Source organism: Scyliorhinus torazame, chromosome 2, assembly GCF_047496885.1.
Source record: "Scyliorhinus torazame isolate Kashiwa2021f chromosome 2, sScyTor2.1, whole genome shotgun sequence".
Classification (NCBI taxonomy): domain Eukaryota; kingdom Metazoa; phylum Chordata; class Chondrichthyes; order Carcharhiniformes; family Scyliorhinidae; genus Scyliorhinus; species Scyliorhinus torazame.
Window position 1 is genome coordinate 302,509,513 of NC_092708.1, and position 21,962 is coordinate 302,531,474.

The 21,962-nt window shown below is 44.1% G+C and overlaps 1 protein-coding gene across 1 annotated transcript in view; it reads left to right on the forward strand.

The window, feature by feature from the left end:
* Positions 1 to 21,962, forward strand: part of ralgapa1 (Ral GTPase activating protein catalytic subunit alpha 1) — a 361,211-nt gene that overhangs the window by 310,639 nt on the left and 28,610 nt on the right. The window contains exon 40 of the mRNA XM_072494899.1: positions 13,972 to 14,096. Coding sequence (XP_072351000.1) covers positions 13,972 to 14,096 — 125 coding nt within the window. The remainder of the gene's footprint in view (positions 1 to 13,971; positions 14,097 to 21,962) is intronic.

Sequence of the window (21,962 nt, forward strand, 5' to 3'; positions counted from 1 at the left end):
ATGAAAATAATTAACAGCTTAAGTCTTTTGTAAGAGCACATTGCCATCTGTATTATGAAACTTAACTTGTTCCTGCTTGTTTTATTTCAACTAGAAAGATGTTTTATTTTAAAACTGGCATTTTCCCAACCATTTTTGTAAATATAGTTGCTAAGACATGCTGCCGACTGTATTGGCTGGACTGAACAAGATGTCATAATAAATCCCTTTCTATATTCATGCAGCTGATACAGACTTAAATCTGTTGGCCATGTTTATTGTGTGACATAAGGGCCGCAATTCTCCCGTTTGAAAACTAAGTGTTCCCACCAACAGGAAAACCGAGGGGAGGGGCTTGGGCAGGCCGAGGCGCTCAGGTCAGGGTCGTTCCTGGGATGGGGTTTATATGGCTGGTCTTCCCATCTGCACCCTTCCAACCCTTTAAACTGTCTTTCAACATATTAGGGTGAAAGGCCTCTGAGAAGTGAGTGAAAATCTTCTCATCTATAACCTTAAAAGCTTTAAACTGTCTGCAATGTGATAAAATGAAAGATCTGTGAGATGACGTTAAAAGTCTTCCGTTTGAAAAGAAATCCTTTGAAGTGATTTTTTTTCACAGTCAATTTTATTTATTTTCAAGCCTGTGTGCATGCCTAGAAGCCTAAGTTTTGAACTGCATTGTTTACACTCAATTTCATGGACCATTGTCTTTTAAAAGCCTCTTGATTGATAGGTCCAAGCAGTTATAGGGGCCCATTAACTCTGAAGTACTCCGGGCAGTACGGTAGCACAGTGGATAGCATTGCTGCTTCACGACGCCGAGGTCCCAGGTTCGATCCTGGCCCTGGGTCACTGTCCATCTGGAGTTTGCACATTCTCCCCGTGTTTGCGTGGTTTCACCTTCACAATCCAAAGATGTGCAGGGTAGGTGGATTGGCCACACTAAATTGCCCCTTAAATGGAAAAAATGAGTTGGGTACTCTAAATTTATTTTAAAAGACAAAAATAAAAAAACCTTTGAAGTACGTTCTCTGTAGAGCAGCAGTTCTTTCTCGCCAGTTTGGGGGATTTTTTTGTTCTGAAGTGTTTCCCAAGAAGAACTGCTGCTCTCAGGTTCAGATTTCAATAATGGTCCATGTGAGACGATATGTTATTTAAAATATTGGACAAGCAACGAGATTGTAAATTGCAAAGCTTCAGAGCAAGAAGCAGATCGGAGAGAGGCGGACCCAGCGAGTTAAAACAGCAGGAGTAAGGAGAGCAGCTTCAGAATGAGAAACAACGCGTAGAGACAGACTCGGCCAGTTAAAACAGCGGGGGGGAGGAAGGGATCTGTGGGGCAGAGAGCACACCATAAACACAGTGGGGGGGGAAAAACAAAGAGTGACATTACAGGAAAACCATAAGCTCATTGATTGGTAAGTGACTGCCAGTTTGAATTTCCTATTCTATGTTGCTTTCAGATTAACGGTAAATAGGAGAAATATTTTGCAGATTAAAAAAACTCAAGACAAGTCGGAAGATTTTTTTTTTTTTAAAACAAATTTAAGACAAATTAAAAGAGATTCTGGGTCAGGCGATGTGTTGTACCTGCATAATGTGGGAGCTGGTGGGCCCTATTGTGGTTCCCAGTGACCACTCATGAAGCAAGTGTTGCCCGAGGAACTCTGGCTCAGAGTTGATGAGTTGAAGTCTGAGCTTCAGATGAGTTGAAGTCTGAGCTTCAGATGCTGTGACACATCAGGGATGGGGAAAGTTACCTGGATTCTGTATTTCAGTAGACAGTCACACCCCTTAGATTAACTATCTTGAATTCAGCCGGTGAGCAGGACAGGTGGGTGTGACTGAGTGAAGCAGGTAGAGGGACCCAGGAGGTAGGGTTGAAGGAGCCCTTGTACTTGTCCAACAGGTTCAAGATTCTTGCTCCCTGTGTGGACAAAAGCAGGGACTGTAGGAAGGATGATCAAACTGACCATACCATCATAGCACAGGGAGCTGTTCAAAGGAGGGGGGTGGGGGAGGTGGGAGGGGTGGGGGGGTGGGGGTGGAGCGAGAGAGTAAAGAGAAATGTAGCGGTAATTGGGGATAGTATAGTTAGAGGGATAGACACTGTTCTCCGTGGCCAGGATCGAGAGTCCCGAAGGCTGTGCTACCTACCTGGTGCTAGGGTTCGGGATATCTCAACTGGGCTGTAGAGGAACTTGGAGTGGGAGGGGAAAGATCTAGTTTCATGATCTATATAGATACCAACGATATAGGTAGAACAGAGGGAATGTGAGCAGCTAGGGGCTAAGTTTAAAAAGTAGAACCAAAAAGGTAATCGTCTCTGGATTACTACCTGAGCCATGAGCTAATTGTACAAGGTCAATAAGATAAAAGAGGTAAATGCATGGCTCAGAGATTGGTGTGGATGAAATGGATTCAAATTAATGGGACCACTGGCAACAGTATGAGAAATGAGCTTCTCACAACAGTACTGGGGAAGGAGGAAGCTATTCCAATGGGACGGGCTCCATCTGAATCATGCTGAGACCAGAGCCCTGGTGAATCACATAATTAGGGCTGCAGATAGAGCTTTAAACTTAACAGTGATGGGGAGGGTTCAGTTGCATGGAAAATTGGAAGATTAAAGTTAAAGGAGAAGGTAGGAGTGCAAGTTAGTGATGAGGCTGCTTGTTACCAGAAAACAAAAGGGAAGGACAGAACATGTGAACGTCATAAAGCACCAAGGAATCTTAAGAGTAGGGAATTTGATAATAGGACAAACATAAAGGCTTTGTATCTGAATGCAGAAAGAATTCGGAATAAAATCAAGGAGTTAACAGCACAAATAGACAAAGGGACATGATTTGAGGACGATTACTGAATGAAAAAATGAAATGAAAATGAACATCGCTTATTGTCACAACTAGGCTTCAGATGAAGTTACTGTGAAAACCCCTAGTCGCCACATTCTGACGCCTGTTCGGGTGGCTGGTACAGGAATTGAACCGTGCTGCTGGCCTGCCTTGGTCTGCTTTAAAACCCAGCTATTTATCCCAGTGTGCTAAACCAGCCCTGAGACATAGTTACAAGGAGACCAGGTCTGGGAATTTAATATCCAAGGGTACTCAGTATTTCGGAAGTATAGGCAGTGGGCTTATTGCAGAGCTTTTTTGTTAGTAAAGGAGGAGATCAGTGCTGTAGTGAGAAATGATATAGGTACGGGAGATCCAGAAGTAGAATCATAGTGATGTGTACCGAGGTACAGTGAAAAGTTGTTCTGCGTACAGTCCAGGAAGATTATTCCATGCATGAAGAAACCTAGGACATGATAAATACATAATGTAAATACATAGACATCAGATGAAGTGTCCGGAGTATAGTGCTATAACAGTAGAGAAGATGCGTAGAGAGATAAGTTCAGTCTGTAAGAGGGTCATTTAGGAGTCTGGTAACAGCGTGGAAGAAGCTGTTTTTGAATCTTTTAGTGCGTGGTCTCAGACTTTTGTATCTTCTGCCCGATGGAAGAGGTTGGAAGAGAGAATAACCCAGGTGGGAGGGGTCTTTGATTATGCTGCCCGCTTTCCCAAGGCAGTGGGAGGTGTACAAAGAGTCACTATATGGGAGGCGGGTTTGCATGATGGTCTGGGCTGTGTTCACGACTCTCTGTAGTTTCTTACGATCTTAGGCTGAGCAGTTACCATACCAAGCTGTAATGCAGCCTGATAGGATGCTTTCTATGGTGCATCTGTAAAAATTGGTGCTGTTGTGCTTTCTTGGTCATAGCGTCAATCTGGGTGGACCAGGACAGATTGGTGATGTGTACACCTAGGAACTTGAAGCTGTCAACCATCACCATCTCTGCACCTTTGATGGCTTTGCGGAGGTCGTACCTAGATTTCTTGTAAAGGTCAGGGTCATCTGTCTTAAATGCCTCAGACCTGGGCTTCAGTAGGGAGTGGACCTCCCAGTTAAACCATGGTTTCTGGTTGTGGAACGCACATGCTACCTTCTTCGGCACGCAATCATCGACACACTTACTGATGAAGTCTGTAAAAGTGGTGGCATACTCGTCTAGGTTGGCCGCTGAGTTCTTAAATATGGACCTGTCCACTGACTCCAAGCAGTCACATAGGAGTTCTTCTGTTTCCTCGGACCAAGGTTAAGCAAGGAAGTTAAAGCTAGCATAAAAAACAAAAACTAAGGCATACCATCTTGCAAAGGCCAGTGACAAGCTGGAAGATTGGGAAACTTAAAGATAAACAAAGGGTTACTAAAAGAAGTAATAAAAAGAGCAACGGTAAATTATGGAAAATCACTAGTGCAACATAAGTATATAAAGGGGAAGAGAGTAGCTAAAGTGAATGTTGGGCCCTTGGATGCTGAGACAGGGGAGTTAAAAGTTGTGAACACAGAAATAGGGATACCACATCAGTATTTTGCCTCAGTTTTCACAGTGGAGGACACTAGTGTCATCCCAATAGTAACCGGTAATACAGAGGTAATAGAAAGGGAGGAACTTAGAACAATCATCATCAATAGGGAAAATGTTATAATAATCCAAAAATCCCTAGATGCGGGAAAGGTTCCAATAGATTAGAAAAATGCCAATATAACGCTCTTGTTCAAAAAGGGAGGGAGGCAGAAAGTAAGAAAAGAATAAACCAGTTAGTTTAAATCTTGTCTTTGGGAAATTGTTGGAATCCATTATTACGGAAATAACAGGACATTTTGAAAGTCAAAACGCAATCCATCAGAATCAGCATGGTTTTAAGCAGGGTAAATCGTGTTTCACTACGTTGCCAAAGTTCCTTGAAGATGTAACAAGCAAAGTAGATAATGCGGATCTTTGTAGATGTATATCTGGACTTCCGAAAGCATTTGACACGGTGTCCACACAAAAGGTAAGATCACATGGAGTTAGGCGTAATCTATTAGCTTGGATAGAGGACTGGCTAACAGAAAGCAGAGAGTCTGGATAAATTAATATTTTTCTGGTTGGCGAGATGTAACTAGTGGGGTGCCATAGATTTCGATCCTCAGGCGCCAACTAATTACAATTTATATTAATGACTTGGATGCTGGGAAGAACGTACCACAGCCACATTTTCAGATGACTCTAAAATAGGCGCAATAGCAAGCTGCAATAAAGAAATAAGGGGCTCAATCTACCGGCTGCATCATCCCCGAATGGGCCGGAGATGCCGGGAGAAGCCTCTCGCGGGATTCCTACAGCCAGTACGCATCACGGGATCTACCCCGACCTCGCGAGGCAGCGCAATCAGGATCCCGCTTACTTAGATGTACTCTACTGGCCTCCCGATATCTCACGGTCTCCCCAAGGAGTCCGTGGCCGGATGCTGTTCAGTACCGGTCCTCATAAGCGTGGACCAGCCGGAATGTCACCTTGGCAGTGTCCTGGGCCATCGGAGGCCCCTGGATGGTCAGGGACAGAGCAGGGTTGCCCCCTGGCCTTCCACCTAGAACATGGGAACTTTGGCAATGCCAAGGTGCCTGGGTGGCACTGCAAAACACTGCCAGGGTGGGAGTGCCAGGGTGGCAGTTTAACATGGATAAATGTGAGGTTATCCATTTTGGTTGGAAAAATAAAAAGGCAACTTATTATCTAAATGGAGAGACACTTAGTGCTTCGGTGCAGAGGGATCTGGGTGTCCTCGTGCATGAATCACTTAAAACTAGTCTGCAGGTACAGCAGGTAATAAGGAAGGCAAATGGAATTTTGGCATTTATTGCTTAAGGAATAGAGGCTAAAAGTAGGGAAGTTTTGTTGCAACTGTACAAGGCATTGGTGAGACCGCACCTCGAGTACTATGTATAGTTTTAGTTCCCTTACTTGAGGAGAGATGTAGTTGCATTTGAGGCAGTTCAGAGGAGATTCACTAGATTGATCCCAGAGATGAGGGGTTTGTCTTATGAAGAGAGATTGACTAGTTTAGGCTTATGGTCTATCGAGTTTAGAAGAATGAGAGGAGATCTAATATAAGAAGGTGATTGGAATTGACAAAGTAGATGTAGAGAGGATGTTTCCTTTTGTTGGGCACTCTAGATCAAGAGGTAACAGTTTTAGGATAAGGGAGAACAGATTTAAAACAGATGAGGAGAAATTACTTCTCAAAGGATCGTGAATCTGTGGAATTCACTACCCCAAAATACAGTGGATGTTGAGACATTAAGTAAATCATAGAATCTACAGTGCAGAAGGAGGCCATTCAGCCCATCGAGTCTGCACCGGCTCCTGGAAAGAGCACCCTACCCAAGCCCACACCTCCCCCTATCCCCACAACCCAGTAACCCCACCCAACACTAAGGGCAATTTTGGACACTTAAGGGCAATTTAGCATGGCCAATCCACCTAACCTGCACATCTTTGGACTGTGGGAGGAAACCGGAGCACCCGGTGGAAACCCACGCACACACGGGGAGAACGTGTAGACTCCGCACAGACAGGGACCCAAGCCGGGAATCGAACCTGGGACCCTCGTGCTGTCCCACGTAGCATAGTGGTTAGCACAATTGCAAGAGATGCAATTGTAAGGAAGAGATTGACAGATATGTAATCCGTAATGGTTTGAAGGATTATGGAGATCAGGTTGGAAAGTGAGTTGAGGCAGAGATAAGATCTGCCATAATTGTATTGAATGGTGGAGCAGGCTTGAGGAGCTGAATTGCCTACTCCTAGTTATGTTGTAATTCTTTGCAGATGGTGGGAGGGGTACAGGAAAACTTTCTTTAAAGCTGAGGTTACAGAGAAAATTTCGCGAACCTTACTGCACCGTATAAGGCCACCGGGAGTACAATTTTGACAAGGAGAAACAATTTATTACAAAAGAGAACGTCAAAAAGTCTGGAAGGACCCTGACAAAGTCATCGATGATGGAAAAACCGTGATTGTACAACACAAGAAGCCAACTGTCGAGTACATTCTTCAAGGTTAATTGGTACTGACTATACTTATTTTTATAGATTCCGAACAGGATGGGGCCACTGAAGAAGCACATGCACCTCACACACACATATGTCAGATCTATACAATCCACAGATTGGGTTAGATCACGGACCAACTGAGAATAAAGCCAGTGATAATGACTATCAGGGCGGGCCAATTTGTTACAGAGTTCAGCTACTAAACATTGGAGCTAGGATGACATATATGCTGGAAAAGGCTAGTGAGTACTCAGAAGCCAGCATAGTCGTACGGGCAGGAAAGGCCATGAGGGAATGCAAAATACGGCTGAATATACAAGACAAGGGGCAGAATATCAGATCAATGGATTGGCAGAGGGAAGTGAAAATGTGGAAAGCCAAGAAATGTCGTACAAGTTCAGGCAGTGGGTCTGATGGTCTTCACAGGTGAAGCAAGAAATGCAGAACGTCTGAAAGGATGCCTAGCAGCAGAAGGAATAGGTCAGGTAGCGACAGTCCAAAAAGGAACATGTAGTAGGGGATGACCACAGAACAGGTGAGGAGTGGCAAAAAAAGTAGGAGACCTCCGACAGACCCTGCGGCCACAAATAAGTTAGATGGCAATTTAAGAAAGGAGTCAAACAAAACGAACTTGACAGTTGAAGAGAGTTTGCTGTTTACACGGCGGTGCCAAACAAAGGGCAACCAGCATTGTCCCACAGATGGATATGTATAGAGAAAGTACTTCCCAATGGGATATCTAAAGCTCAGGCTAGACTGGTGACTTGGGGATTCGAGGAACAACAGGGTGGCCAGAAGATTAGAGCAAACTCCTCAACAGCAGGTAAAAGTTTGAGGATTTTCCTATCACTTCTAGTGAAATGCTCTTGGGATTGTAAATCAGTTGATTTAACGCAGCATTTTTGCAAGTGGAACAATTTCAAAGAAATATTTTTAAAGCGCCCAAAAGAAGCTGGAAATATAGAGGGGAAATTTATGTCTACAGCATGCATTTTCTTGCACATAGATGATTTTCTGTGCGGCGGGGTGGGGGGATCTTACGGCATTCATAATAAATAAAATTATGAAGGAATTCAAAATTGGAAGTCTGGCTTCAGGAGCTTTTTAAGTGCATTGAGTTGGTTATTAGGCAGAGTAAATTGGGAATAACCTTGACTCAACAGTCTTACCTAGAGATTGTTAATAGGATCCCGATAGATCAGACTAGGTCCTTGCGAGTGGAAGCCACTGCAACTAAGGAATAAGCAGATCTGCTGAGAAGCTTAATTGGACAATTAAACTGGTTATGCCCACAAACTAGACTGTGATGTATTAGAATTCAGCAGCATGCTGGAATGTGCTACTGTTGCAGAAGTGCTATCAGCAAATAGGACATTGAATAAATTAAGCTCAGACAAATGTACGATCAGATTTCCAGATCTAGGTGGCCCAGAAGGGACAAAATGTATTATTTTTAATGATGGCTCACACGCTAACCTGCCCAAAGGTTATTCAAGTACAGCAGGATTGATTATATTTTTAGTGGGAAGAAACAATACATGTTGCCCATTTAGCTTGAGAATCAAAAAAGGTAAAAAGAGTAGCTAAAAGTACCTTGGCTGTGGAGACAATTGCACTACTAGAGGTGACAGATATGGCTGTATATTTACAGTATTTTAAAGGAACGTCTATGTGTCCACAGAGTGCTTAACAAAGAGTATTAGAAAGAAAGGAAATTTCCAAAGTTAAATGGGTTGATGCAAATCACCAGCTATCTGATTGCTTTACAGAGAACTGCTTGTTCTGAAAAAAAAATGTTGAATATTCTCGATGAGGGTTGCCTGGTAATAATAATAATATAATAATAAATTATAATGGATTGTGACAACTTAAACATTTTCAAGCTATAATCTTAATTTTTTTGTATCTTATTTAAGAAAAAGGGGGATTTGGATTGTGTCAAAGACTGTATAATAAGATAACATGTATTTTCTTTTTTTTAATGTATGAAGATTATTTTACTTATAAAGTTACCTTAAAAGAAAAGAAGGGAGCCTGTTAAAATCTAATGTTCTTTTTATTGAATGTTAAGCATCCAGTACTTAAAGGTTAAAGATGAACAGGAGCTGGATGGTGATTTGTTAATTATACTCAATTGTATCTAAGGAAGAGTCAACAGCACTGGCTGCCTGCTGTGTTCAAGGGGAATGACCCTCTGTATATCGAAATTAGCACTGTGTACAGTATTGGTGTACTTCAAAAAGGATATAAGTACATTGGAAATAGTTCATGGAAGGTTTACTAAACTAATACCTGGATTGGGCTGGTTGACTTGAAAGGAAAGGTTGGAATGGGTTAGGCTTGTATCTGCTGGAGTTTAGAAGAGTAAGAGGTGACATGATTGAAACATAAGATCCTGAGGAGTCTTGATAAGGTCAATGTGGAGAGGATGTTTGCCCTTGCAGGAGAATCTAGTACTGGCGACCAATATTTTAAAATGTCGCCTACCTACAACTGAAGTGAGGAGAAAGAAGGATTGAGTGTCCTCGGAACTCTCTTCCTCAAAAGGCCACCACCCCCACCCCAAAGTCTGGGGAAACGTCCATTGCCACAGGTGGAGGTTCCCTCATTCACTTGGGGAGCGGACAGTGGTTTGGCAGCAGCAATGCCAGCCTGGGAGGCATGGCTTTTCACAGTAACTTCATTGCAGTGTTAATGTAAGCCTACTTGTGACAATAAAGATTTATTATTATTATGTAGCATACCGGCAACCATCATTTCTGTGTAGCGCCGAGTGGGAACGCCGCGGCCATTAAAGGTGCTGGTGCCAAAGGCGCCTGCTGCTGTCGGCGGGCGGGCTGGTATCCATGTCCGAGTCATCGTCGGATATGGTGGATGCATCAGGCACTTTGGCCTCCTGGTGCCAGACAGGCGGTGGCGACGGCGAGCTGTGCGCTGATACCAGTGGTGCCTTGGGTGGGGGGAGGGGGGGTGGCTAGATGGCGAGGGTAATCGCACACTGACCAGGTCAGGGCACCCTGGACCTATTCCAGTGGTTCCTGCGTGTGGCACCGGATGTGTTCCAGGTGGCGGCTGGCTTCACACCCTTGGATATGGACCGAGTAAGAGATCGGAACCATCGCCCGGAGGTCCATGCCAGGGATCCGTGCAGGTCCTCCGCCAAAATTATGAACATAGACCGTGTCGCCAGGCTCAAAGGTGCACAGCTGCATGCTCCGATGCAAGTCCGTCTTGGAGCGATCCTGCCATTGGCGGATCCGCACACCGGCAATGGGAAAAACGAGGCTGAGGTGAGTTCTGAGCCACCGTAATGCGTAACTCCGGCAGTGCAACCCCAGTGGTGGCATGCTGGGTCGTCCGATAGCTAAAAAGGAAACGAGCCAGCCGTGTCTCCCAAGATCCGGCAGTCATCTTTTTCAAAGCCTGCTTCAAAGTCTGGACCGCCTGCACGGCCAACCCGTTGGAGGCAGGGTGGTGCGGGCAGTTCTCAGGTGCTGGATTCCATTTGCAGCCATGAACGATTTGAAAGTCTAGATTGGTGAACGCTGCCCCGTTATCGGACACCAGGACTTCGGGAATCCCATGGGTACTAAAAATGTAGCAGTCTGTCCACAGTCGATCATGATCTGTACTCAGTACATCTTGGACCATTTGCAGTGGGCATCCACCAGGACAAGGAATGTCGCCCTCTGGAATGGGCCGGCAAAGTCCACGTGGATGCGGGACCAAGGCTTTCCCGGCCATTCCCCAGGGTGCATTGGAACCGTGTTGTTGGCAAGGGCCACAGTGCTGGGCCAGTCCCTCAATTTCCAAGACCATTCCAAGTCACCAAACGTAGCTGCAAGCCAGCATCTTCATTTCGACCAACCTTGGGTACCCATTATGGAGGTCCTTTAGCAAAGACAGGATCCTGCTCTGGGACGACCACCCGTGTCCCCCACAATAGGATGCCATCTTCCATGCCCAACTCCGGGAGCTTCATGGTGTAGTCCCACAGATCATCTGGCAGTGTTGTATGCTGGGACCAGTGTTGAACCATATGGTGGACCAGCGATAATTGCGGGTCTGTCTGGGCCCACTCCTTTATGCAAGCTGCCTTAACTGGCAAGGTGTCCGTGAAATGGAGAGCTGCAATTACCTTTCTGGCCAAAGTGGGCGCCAGCGGTCTCGTGGAGAGGGGCAGATGGCTCAAGGTGTCGTGTGCGGTATCCTCGTACCGGGGCAGTGTTCCAGGCTATACTCATAGGCTGCTTGGAGCAAAGCCAACTGTTGGACCCGGGAAGATGCAATCGAAGGGATCACCTGATCCCCTTTAAGTAATCCCAGTAAGGATGTGTGGTCCGTATAAATTGTAACAGCATATCCCCTCGTAAACATACTGGTGGAATTTCCATACTGCAAACACGACGGCCAAGCCTTCCTTCTCAACTTGCGCCTAATTCCGCTCTGCATTGGTGAGCGTGCAAGATGCAAAGGCCATCAGCCATTCAAGCTGTCTGCATTCAGTGTGCTAGGACCCATCCAACACCGTTGAGCTTCGCATACAAGACCTCGATAGGAGGGACCGGGTAACGGTCGAGGCGGGATACCCGATTCACAATCATTTTATAGTCTCCACAGAGATGTACGGAACCGTCTGGCTTCGATACCGGGACCACAGACTCAGCCCAATCTGCGAAGTGGACGGGCAGATGGTGACCAAACACTCCAACCGGTCCAGCCCGGGGGGTCAACTTTGGAGCACAGTGTGCATGGCACTGAGCTGACGCGAAAATAGCGGGGCTGAGCATTCTTGTCCACACTGATCATGGCAACCATCCCTTTTATGGTACCGAGACCCTCGGCGAAGACTCCCAGGAACCAGTCCAGAATTCCTTCTGGATGGCATACGCGCTGCCAATCCAACTGCAAGCGATGTAGCCAATCTGGGCCAGTCACCGGGACCACCACCAACATGCCGACATACATGTACAGACACAGGCACATGGGTGGTGCTCTCTATGGCCAAAGGCTCCCTGGTAAATAGCCAACCTGGCTCCCGTGTCCCAAGTTCCAGCGTCCAAAGGCCGATCTGAACATCTGATGGCTGCTCACTGAGAGTGCCACCTCGGTGTCGAGTTCCATCTCGGTGGGGTCGACATTTACTTACAGCGTAACTCAGCTAGGTGCGATCCTGGGGCCCGTTACACAATGTAGTGGCAATAGTAAGGGATGATATTGGTGCTATGGAGGACAAGGTTGAATTAATTTGGGTGGAAATCAGGAATAGTAAGGTGAAAAGGTCACTGATAGGAGTAGTCTATAGGCCACCAAATAGTAACAGGATGGTAGGGCAGGCAATAAGCAAAGAAATAACGGATGCATGTAGAAATGGTACAGTGGTTATCATGGAAGACCAAGTGTCTTCCATTTCTTGGTTATCTACGCAGCACCTCTGACTCCGTGGGGGCGGGGGGCGGAATAGCGTTTGGCCGGTTGCTGGGGAACAGCTTCCCCACGTGACCTCCAGGAGCCTCTCTCCTGGTCACAGACTGCCACTCAACTCCAGCGGCTGCCACCTTGGCATGTTTGATTGGGGGAGGCTTCGCGGTTGCTCCTGGGCGAGTCACGGCAACAGCCATGGGACCTGTGGCGGGACCCTCCTCGCGGAGGCTCTGGTTCTTCACTTCCAGTAGTGCCAGCTGCGGTCATTCTGAAGTCCGATGGTGAGCACCGCTAGGCCCTGAATTTCCTGGAGGCCGCACTCTTCCAGGACAGTGCGATATCCACTGCTCGCTGGAAGGTCAGGGGAGTTTCCATGAGCAACGTTTGCTGTGTTTCTCTGTCCCGTAGCCCGCAGACAAAACAGCACAGGCGGCCCGAAATTCGCAGAAATGATGAGCGTCTTTAGCCGTTGGACTCAGTCGGGGCCTGCGAGGCTGTATGGAATCTGAATCTCCAGACCATCATTGGGGGCTGCAGGGTCAAATGCCCTTCGACCAATGTCGGGAACAGCAACGTGTCCGGGTAGGCAAGGCTTTTAATCAACGCGCAGGTGAGACCGCCAACGGGGGTCAGTAACGTGACAGTCTGTCGTTCATCACCCGCAATGCCGTTGGTACAAAAAACAAGTTGCACTCGGGCGACGTAATGGGCCCAAACAGTGTCGAATGGCTCCAACTTACCGATAAGCACCATTGCTCGGGCAGAGGCCTCTCCAAGCCTAGATGAAGCATGTCTGTGGTGACAAACCTGATGGCTGCGGCAGCTCCACTTTATCCTCGTCTCCAGTGTAATAGCCAAACACATGGTAGGCTGGATAAGCACGGGGTTTATTTATACTATACACAAGTAACCAGTAGTACTAAAGCAGCTCACCCTGAAGGGACACCCTCCCTGACCTGCACCCAGGCCAGGGTTTAAAGACTGTGATGCTCCTCCAAGTCAGGGAGAAGCCTTTGCCCCCCTCAATTACCGGGGAGTTTATATTCTATGGAGTAGGAGGGGAATCGGATACATCACTTTTCTCTCAAGGGAAAACAGCAAATCCTCCATATATCTACGTAACTGAAGTTCCTTATCCCTAGAAATATTCTCATGAGTCTTTTCTGTACTCTCTTGGAATCTTTCATCCTTCACATCTTTCCTAAAAGGTTTTAGCCTCACTTTTGGGTAGAGTAGGGAACTTTCCCCTGTATTTCACCAACATTGCTTTATGCTGTTGTTTAGAATGGATGTGGAGATGCTGGTGTTGGACTGGGATGAGCACAGTAAAAAGTCTTACAACACCAGGTTAAAGTCCAAATCTGAGGAAGGAGCAGTGCTCCGAAAGCTAGTGATTTGAAACAAACCTGTCGGACTTTAACCTGGTTTAGAATGGAGAGAAGCTTGCCGTTATTTTAATTTTTCTCGTATTCCATTACAGTTCAAAAGTTTCCATTATATGTGTCAAGCGAGGACTTCGCCAAACATTTCCAAGGATGGAAACACAGTTTATAGTTATGATTAAAGTTTATAATTGTCTACTTTGAACTTTAATATATTGGTTGATGTAATTAATTTATTTATACTTAACTCTAATGCCAGCTATGAGGAGAGAGCTCGATACCTGGAAACAATTGTACAACACCACCAGGAACCAACCACTTTTGAGGATTTTGCTGCCCAAGTCTTCTGTCCAGCCCCTTGTCACAACTTGCCATCTGATTCAGGTAACAACAAATATTTTATCTTGAGTTTGACTTTGTGATAAATGAATTCCCTAAATATTAGATGCACTTTTCCACATTTTGGATTTATAGCATTTGATTAATAAAAAAATATATATTACTGTTGGCTTAATTGCAAATAGTTGAGGTGACAACTTACCTGCTGTACTCTTTTTCCTTTCTTTAATTATGGTGTTCCTATCTATAATGCCTGGATGGACTAAACAATACCTACAATACTTTATAATTTTGTAAACCAATTGTGAAGTGAATATAAATCTACCCATATACAGCTGGTTTCAGAGTTCGCCAAAATTGGCAAGAGAAACTGTCATTTCTGTGGAATTCTAATTTAATTATTTAATCTGTAGTTTCTCATTCTGGAAAGGGCTTTTTGGGTTTTGTATTTTATTTTCAATTGAACATGGAAGATTTGTCTCCCGCCTTTTTAAAAAATAAAGTCAAGGTATAGTTGATTGCATTTCCTAAAAATGCAACAAGCTTTTTTTTTTTAAAAAAGAAATGTTGACCAAAAATGGAACAAATAAAACTGCATCACTATTTATATTCATAGGTTTGTTTTCTAGCCTTGGGTTTCTGGCATTGATATCAACGATCTTTGATATTTATGAAAATGCCAAACTCAACCTTCCTATCCTGTACATATCTACCGTGTATCAAAGTGATTATGTTCATTGTTTTATTTTCCCCTTTTAGATCATTAAAATGTCAGTTCTATAAATCAAAAGGTAAGATTCAGTGAGAGAGCTTACATTCAGGTTATTTCCTACCAGAGCACTAAACACTTAACAGTTTAAAGCAAACTTTTCCGATGCCCTGTTCACACTAAAAGGGATTTCGCGGCGTCCTTTATTTTGAAATATTTTCTCGACTAAAGAGTTTACTAACCAGACCTGCAATCATACTAATCTTTCAACACTGAAATACGTTTAACAATCCAGGCTAATTTGGACAAATAACATTGCTATACTCTTTTGTTTCCCTCTTGCATGAACCAGAAGCAATTGCATCGATGCATGTGTATATCTCTCTCTCTCTCTATATATATATATATATATATATATATATTAGTACTATATAGTACTACTTAGAACTAATGTCAGCAGTAAGTGTGCTGTATTATGCAGAAAGAAAGATTTTAGAAGGGCTAAAATCATTGGAGAGATTTGTAACCAGAACAATGTTTAAACACGGCATTTCATTACGGTTCCTTTTTTATTTATTTATTTTTTACAAATTTCATTGTAAAAGAATTGCTTTTTCCTTTTTGTACATTTTTCAAAATTACTTTTCTTAAAGTAATGAGTGGTGATGGCTTTAATGAGGACTGACTTGGAGGAGTTACTGAACTTGATGATGTGCAGGAAATGTTAATAATTTTAAAATTACCTGATGGCTTCAGCCCTCCAAGCTAATAACCACACATCCATTTATTTAGCTTCCACGCATTCAAATTCCTCCAAGCAGATTTTGCAATAAATATTCAAAAACAGATGAACAACAATAAACGTTAATCACAGTTCTTTGTAAAATAAACAGTTTATCTAATGAAGGGTCTTCGGAGAGGTTGAAGAATATCTATTGTGCTATTGTTGAGCACAGTCTTAAAATTTAAGATAATACTTTACCTCCATCTATTATAAAACTGCAAACTTTAAAAATAAAGGCAACTGAGCTGTATTTCCAAATGTTTCAAAAGACTCTTTGTGCTGGTATGATGGATCTCTCTCAAGATAAGTCGCATCAGAAAAGCTGATATGATAGAAATACAAAAACAAATTTCGGGTTTGGGCAAAAACTGCAGGTTGGGTGTACGGATGAGTTTTTTATGCAGTGACTGACAATGACCTTGAATTCACTACAATACAGGGTTGGTGGAAGCAAAAACAATGAATGATTTTGAAAGGAAATTGATGGATATTGAGAGAAATAAACTTGCAGTGCTAAGGGGATAGGGCAGAGGAATGGGACTGATTTGATTACTCTTAGAGAGGCAGCATGGACTTGAGCAAAATGACCTCCTGTACTATTATGATTCTGATTCATGATCACTGAAAATGATTAAAGTGCACAAGTAGGGATGTCATACAGTTTTATCAAATACGAGTATAGTAACCATACCTGAGAATTTTACATGTTTATTTTTTTTTAAAGAGACTGATATAAAATTTGTTATTCTAACGTATTAGTTTAAAAAAACATTTTATGTTTGAGTTAGTTTAGTGAATGTAGCCGAATTTGTTAACGAAATTAATGTTATTAATAACGTCATGAAAACTATGTCCATTTCTAACTGCTTAATATTTTGGAAAAATACTTTGACCCAATTAAATTTTGCTTTCTAGCAGTTGTCATCTTTTTGAATAAATTCCAAAATTATCTTTATATTATTCCTGCATATCAAAAATACAAGGGCCTATTTGTAACTAGATACTGTTGCATTACCATACAATATATATATTTGTTTACATTATTAGGAATACTTTCACTGGGAAGTTAACACAAGCTCATATATGCACAATTTCCAGCAGCTGAAATGGAAATAATCGATGTAATTGAGAGCATATATGAAGGTTTTGAGGACATACTTTTTTTTTTAAATTTAGAGAACCCAATTATTTTTTCTCCAATTAAGGGGCAATTTAGTGTGGCCAATCTGCCGAACCTGCACATCTTTGGGTTGTGGGGGTGAAACCCACACAGACATGGGGAGAATGTGCAAACTCCACACGGACAGTGGCCCGGGGCCGGGATTTGACCCGGGTCCTCAGCGCCGCAGTCCCAGTGCTAACCACTGCGCCACATGCCGCCCTTGAGACATTATATGAAGTATCAGTGTAACTAAAACATTAAATAGAAAATGTACAAGACATCACTTAACTTATAGCCTCATTTCATAACCTGATGCAGTATCCTTTGTTATGCTGCAAAATATCACCAGTAAGTTTGTACGTTTATTTACTTCTCTCTACTTAGAATTATATTTTGTATAGTTTAATTACAGAATAAAATAAAATTGGTCTTTACAATGTTACCACATGATCATACGGTGACAAGATTGAGGTGAAAATCATGCCAATTCTTACTCTCCCATAAGTTTTTTGGGGGGAAACACATGATAAAGTACATGTGTTATGTATTTTATTGAGTTTATTGTGTACCCATAAGCAATGTTGTCCCATGTCCTATTGACATGTCTACATTTTTTGGTTGTTCGGGAACGTTTTAATGAAAACATCAAATCCAAATACACTTTGGGTTGTTTTCTAGATTTTTCTGTTTATGGTTTCTATTATCTTTTTCATGAGAAAAGAATTGTGGATATAAACTCAGCAGCAGAACAGTGTAAAGGGTGTATTGTCCTGTAGAACAGGGAAATAAGCAATTGTGATGAATTAAAACATGCAAAGTGGTTACCACTACAACCGAAGGATCTGCGATGTCAATGGATAGTGAATCCATGATAGAATTATCTACAGTTGTTCTTTAAAAGATATGAATTAATTACATTTAGCCGATTTCCCTCCCCTCTTATTCTTCACTCTAGGTACTGCTCCTGAATATTTTATAATTTAAGCAGCTTCAGAAATAACTCCTGAAAAACAAAATAGGCTTGGTGTCTGACATTCTTTTTTTCTTCACTTAATTTTCTTTTCCCCCTGTCCTGAAGGCAATAAATTTGTTTTGGATTACTGTTCCATGGACACCAACCACCAGATGCCTTAACCAAATAGCCATTCATAATGTCTGAGCTTGGACTGAGTGATTAGAATTTGTTTAACTGAGAGTCGTCATTGCAAAGACCAATCGATTCTTCCTTAACAGCTACACATTCATCTTTCCGGCAATTGTCAAAATATAAAAATCGTGAACGGATGTCCTTTCAACGTTTGTTTTCTTTCAGACCCTGCTGCCAGTTTTAGTGCCCCTGCCCTGAGATTAGCTGATTGAGAACACACCAGGAGTTTTGCTGCTCAAGTATAGCTTGGTATTTCATCAGAGTTTGCCTACATCTATTGACCTAATGGTGAACATTTTCGAACGTCTTTGGTAGATGGAAGTAGCTAATTTGTTATACATTTGTCATTTCTGTGTTAGTACCCCAACGTTCTTAATATAACAAAGTCTGTGGTGCAGACTGTCCAAGAGTATGTATGCATACTGTAATACACAGGGTGTGCTAAAAGTTAGTCCATACAACTTGTTTTTAGTTGATTGATTTGACTGCTTATAAATTAAATGCATCAAGTAATGAGATTTTTCTTCATGATCTCACTTTTAATCTCTCTTGTTTCAAATCATTCTTTCTTCCCATGTTCTGTTCAGTCTTTTTGTTATTCTCAGGCTTTATGCTGAATCAAACCTGACCTGATTTATATTTCAGTCAATAGTAATTTTTATTCTGCTATGCATTATGTATCACTTATTTCTATGCAGCAAAGAAGAGAAATTGCTACATTTTCGTTAAGTCTTTATTCTAACATTTGTTTTCTTCACAGATTTTTCATTTTTTCAATTCATTGTGGTTTTTCTTATTTTTCAGTAAAGCCATTATTTATTTTCTATTAGCTTTACTTTTTTATAAATATATTTTATTCAAATTTTTTGGCCAAACAAAACAATACAAAGGTTTTCCTTTTTACAACAGTAAAACAGTATAAATAACAGTGGCCTTTTTTAATAAATAAATAATATATAAACTAAATGGCAACTGCCCTATCAAAAATAATAACTCTCCAAAATAAAATCAAACAGTCCAATATACATAGCCTAGTACAAATATTTATACAAAAACATACCTGTGGACCCACCCGGGCCCTCCCCCCTGGGTTGCTGCTGTCACCTTCCCATTTCTTTTATCGTTCTGCGAGGTAGTCAATGAATGGTTGCCACCGCCTGGTGAACCCTTGAGCCGAACCCCTTAGTGCAAACTTTATCCGTTCTAGTTTTATAAACCCTGCCATGTCATTTATCCAGGTCTCCACGCCCGGGGGTTTGGCTTCCTTCCACATAAGCAATATCCTTCGCCGGGCTACTAGGGACGCAAAGGCCAAAACATCAGTCTCTCTCGCCTCCTGCACTCCCGGCTCTTCTGCAACCCCAAATATAGCCAACCCCCAGCTTGGCTCGACCCGGACCCCCACCACCTTCGAAAGCACCTTTGCCACCCCCACCCAGAACCCCTGTAGTGCCGGACATGACCAAAACATGTGTTTGTGGTTTGCTGGGCTTCTCGAGCATCTCCCACACCTATCCTCTACCCCGAAAAATTTACTGAGCCTTGCTCCGGTCATATGCGCCCTGTGCAAAACCTTGAACTGTATCAGGCTTAGCCTGGCGCACGAGGACGACGAGTTTACCCTACTTAGGGCATCAGCCCACAGCCCCTCCTCAATCTCTTCCCCCAGCTCTTCTTCCCATTTCCCCTTCAACTCCTCCACCATGATCTCCCCCTCGTCCCTCATTTCCCTGTATATGTCCGACACCCTACCATCCCCCACCCATGTCCCCGAGATCACTCTATCCTGGACCTCCTGCGTCGGGAGCTGCGGGAATTCCCTCACCTGTTGCCTCGCAAAAGCCCTCAGTTGCATGTACCGAAATGCCTTGAGGCAACCCATATTTTTCCGTCAGCGCTCCCAGACTCGCAAACGTCCCGTCTACGAACAGATCTCTCGGTTGCACAACCCCAGCTCTTTGCCATGCTCCAAATCCCCCATCCATTCTCCCCGGGACAAACCTATGGTTATTTCTTATCGGGGACCGCACCGAGGCTCCCGTCCTTCCCCTGTGTCGTCTCCACTGCCCCCAAATTTTTAATGTTGCCACCACCACTGGACTTGTGGTGTATTTCTTCGGGGAGAACGGCAACGGCGCCGTCACCATTGCTTGTAGGCTGGTTCCCTTGCAGGACGCCATCTCCAATCTCTTCCACGCCGCTCCCTTCCCTTCTCCCATCCACTTACACACCATTGAGATATTGGCGGCCCAGTAGTATTCACTTAGGCTCGGTAGTGCCAGCCCCCCCCTATCCCTGCTACGCTGCAAGAACCCCCTCCTCACTCTCGGGGTCTTCCCGACCCACACAAAACTCATGACACTTTTCTCAATTCTCTTGAAAAAAGCCTTCGTGACCATCACTGGAAGGCACTGAAACACAAAGAGGAATCTCAGGAGGACTACCATTTTAACCGCCTGCACCCTACCCACCAGTGACAGGGGCACCATGTCCCATCTCTTAAAATCCTCCTCCATCTGTTCCACCAATCTTGTTAGATTAAGCCGGTGTAAGGTTCCCCAACTCCTGACTATCTGAATCCCTAAGTACCGGAAATCTCTTGTCACCTTCCTCAGCGGTAAGTCATCTATTCCCCTGCTCTGCTCTCCCGGATGCACCACAAACAGCTCACTCTTACCCATATTCAATTTGTACCCCGAGAATTCCCCAAACTCCCTGAGTGTCTGCATTATCTCAGGCATCCCCTCCACTGGGTCTGCAACATACAGCAATAAATCATCTGCATACAGGGATACCCGGTGTTCTTCTCCTCCCCTGAGCACTCCCCTCCACTTCCTGGAGCCCCTCAGTGCTATGGCCAGGGGCTCAATCGCCAATGCAAACAGTAATGGAGACAGGGGACACCCCTGCCTCGTCCCTATGTTCTCCGTATGTTCGTGTTCAGCTGTCTCCCCTTAACGAACCCAGTTTGATCCTCGTGGACCGCCCCGGGGACACAGTCCTCTATCCTCGTCGCCATCACCTTGGCCAAGAGCTTAGCATCTACATTTAAAAGGGAAATGGGCCTGTAGGACCCACACTGCAGCGTGTCTTTTTCCTTCAAAAGGAGCGATATCGTTGCCTCCGACATAGTCTGGGGCAGCTGCCCCCTTTCCCTAGCCTCATTAAAGGTTCTCGTCAAAAGCGGGGCCAGTAAGTCCATATACTTCCTATAAAATTCCACCGGGAATCCGTCCGGTCCCGGGGCCTTCCCCGCCTGCATGCTCCCAATCCCTTTTACCACCTCCTCCATCTCAATCTGTGCTCCCAGTCCCACCCTCTCCTGCTCCTCCACCTTAGGGAATTCCAGCTGATCCAAGAAACACATCATTCCTTCCTTTCCTTCCGGGGGCTGAGCCTTATATAACCTCTCATAAAATGCCTTGAACACCCCGTTCACTCTCTCCGCTCCCCGTTCCATCTCTCCCTCCTCATCTCTCACTACACCTATCTCCCTCGCTGCTCCCCTCTTCCTCAATTGGTGGGCCAGTAGCCGACTCGCCTTCTCTCCATACTCCTATTGTACACCCTGTGCCCTCCTCCACTGTGCCTCCGCCTTACCCGTGGTCAGCAGGTCAAACTCCACATGTAGCCTTTGTCTTTCCCTGTACAGTCCCTCCTCCGGTGCCTCTGCATATTGCCTGTCCACCCTCAAAAGTTCTTTCAGCAATCGCTCCCTTTCTTTACCCTCTTGTTTCCCTTTATGTGCCCTTATGGATATCAGTTCCCCTCTAACCACCGCCTTCAACCCAGACCACTCCTACCTGAACCTCTCCATTGTCATTAAGCTCCAAGTACCTTTCGATGCACCCCCTCACCCTTAAACATACCCCCTCATCCGCCAATAAGCCCATATCCATTCTCCAGAGTGGGTGCTGTTCTTTTCCTCTCCTACCTCCAGGTCTACCCAATGTGGAGCGTGGTCTGAAATAGCTATGGCCGTATATTCCAACCCTGTCACCTTCGGAATCTGTGCCCTTCCCAAGACAAAAAAGTCTATCCGTGAATATGCTTTGTGGACATGGGAGAAAAATGAGAACTCCTTACTCCTAGGCCTACTAAATCTCCAG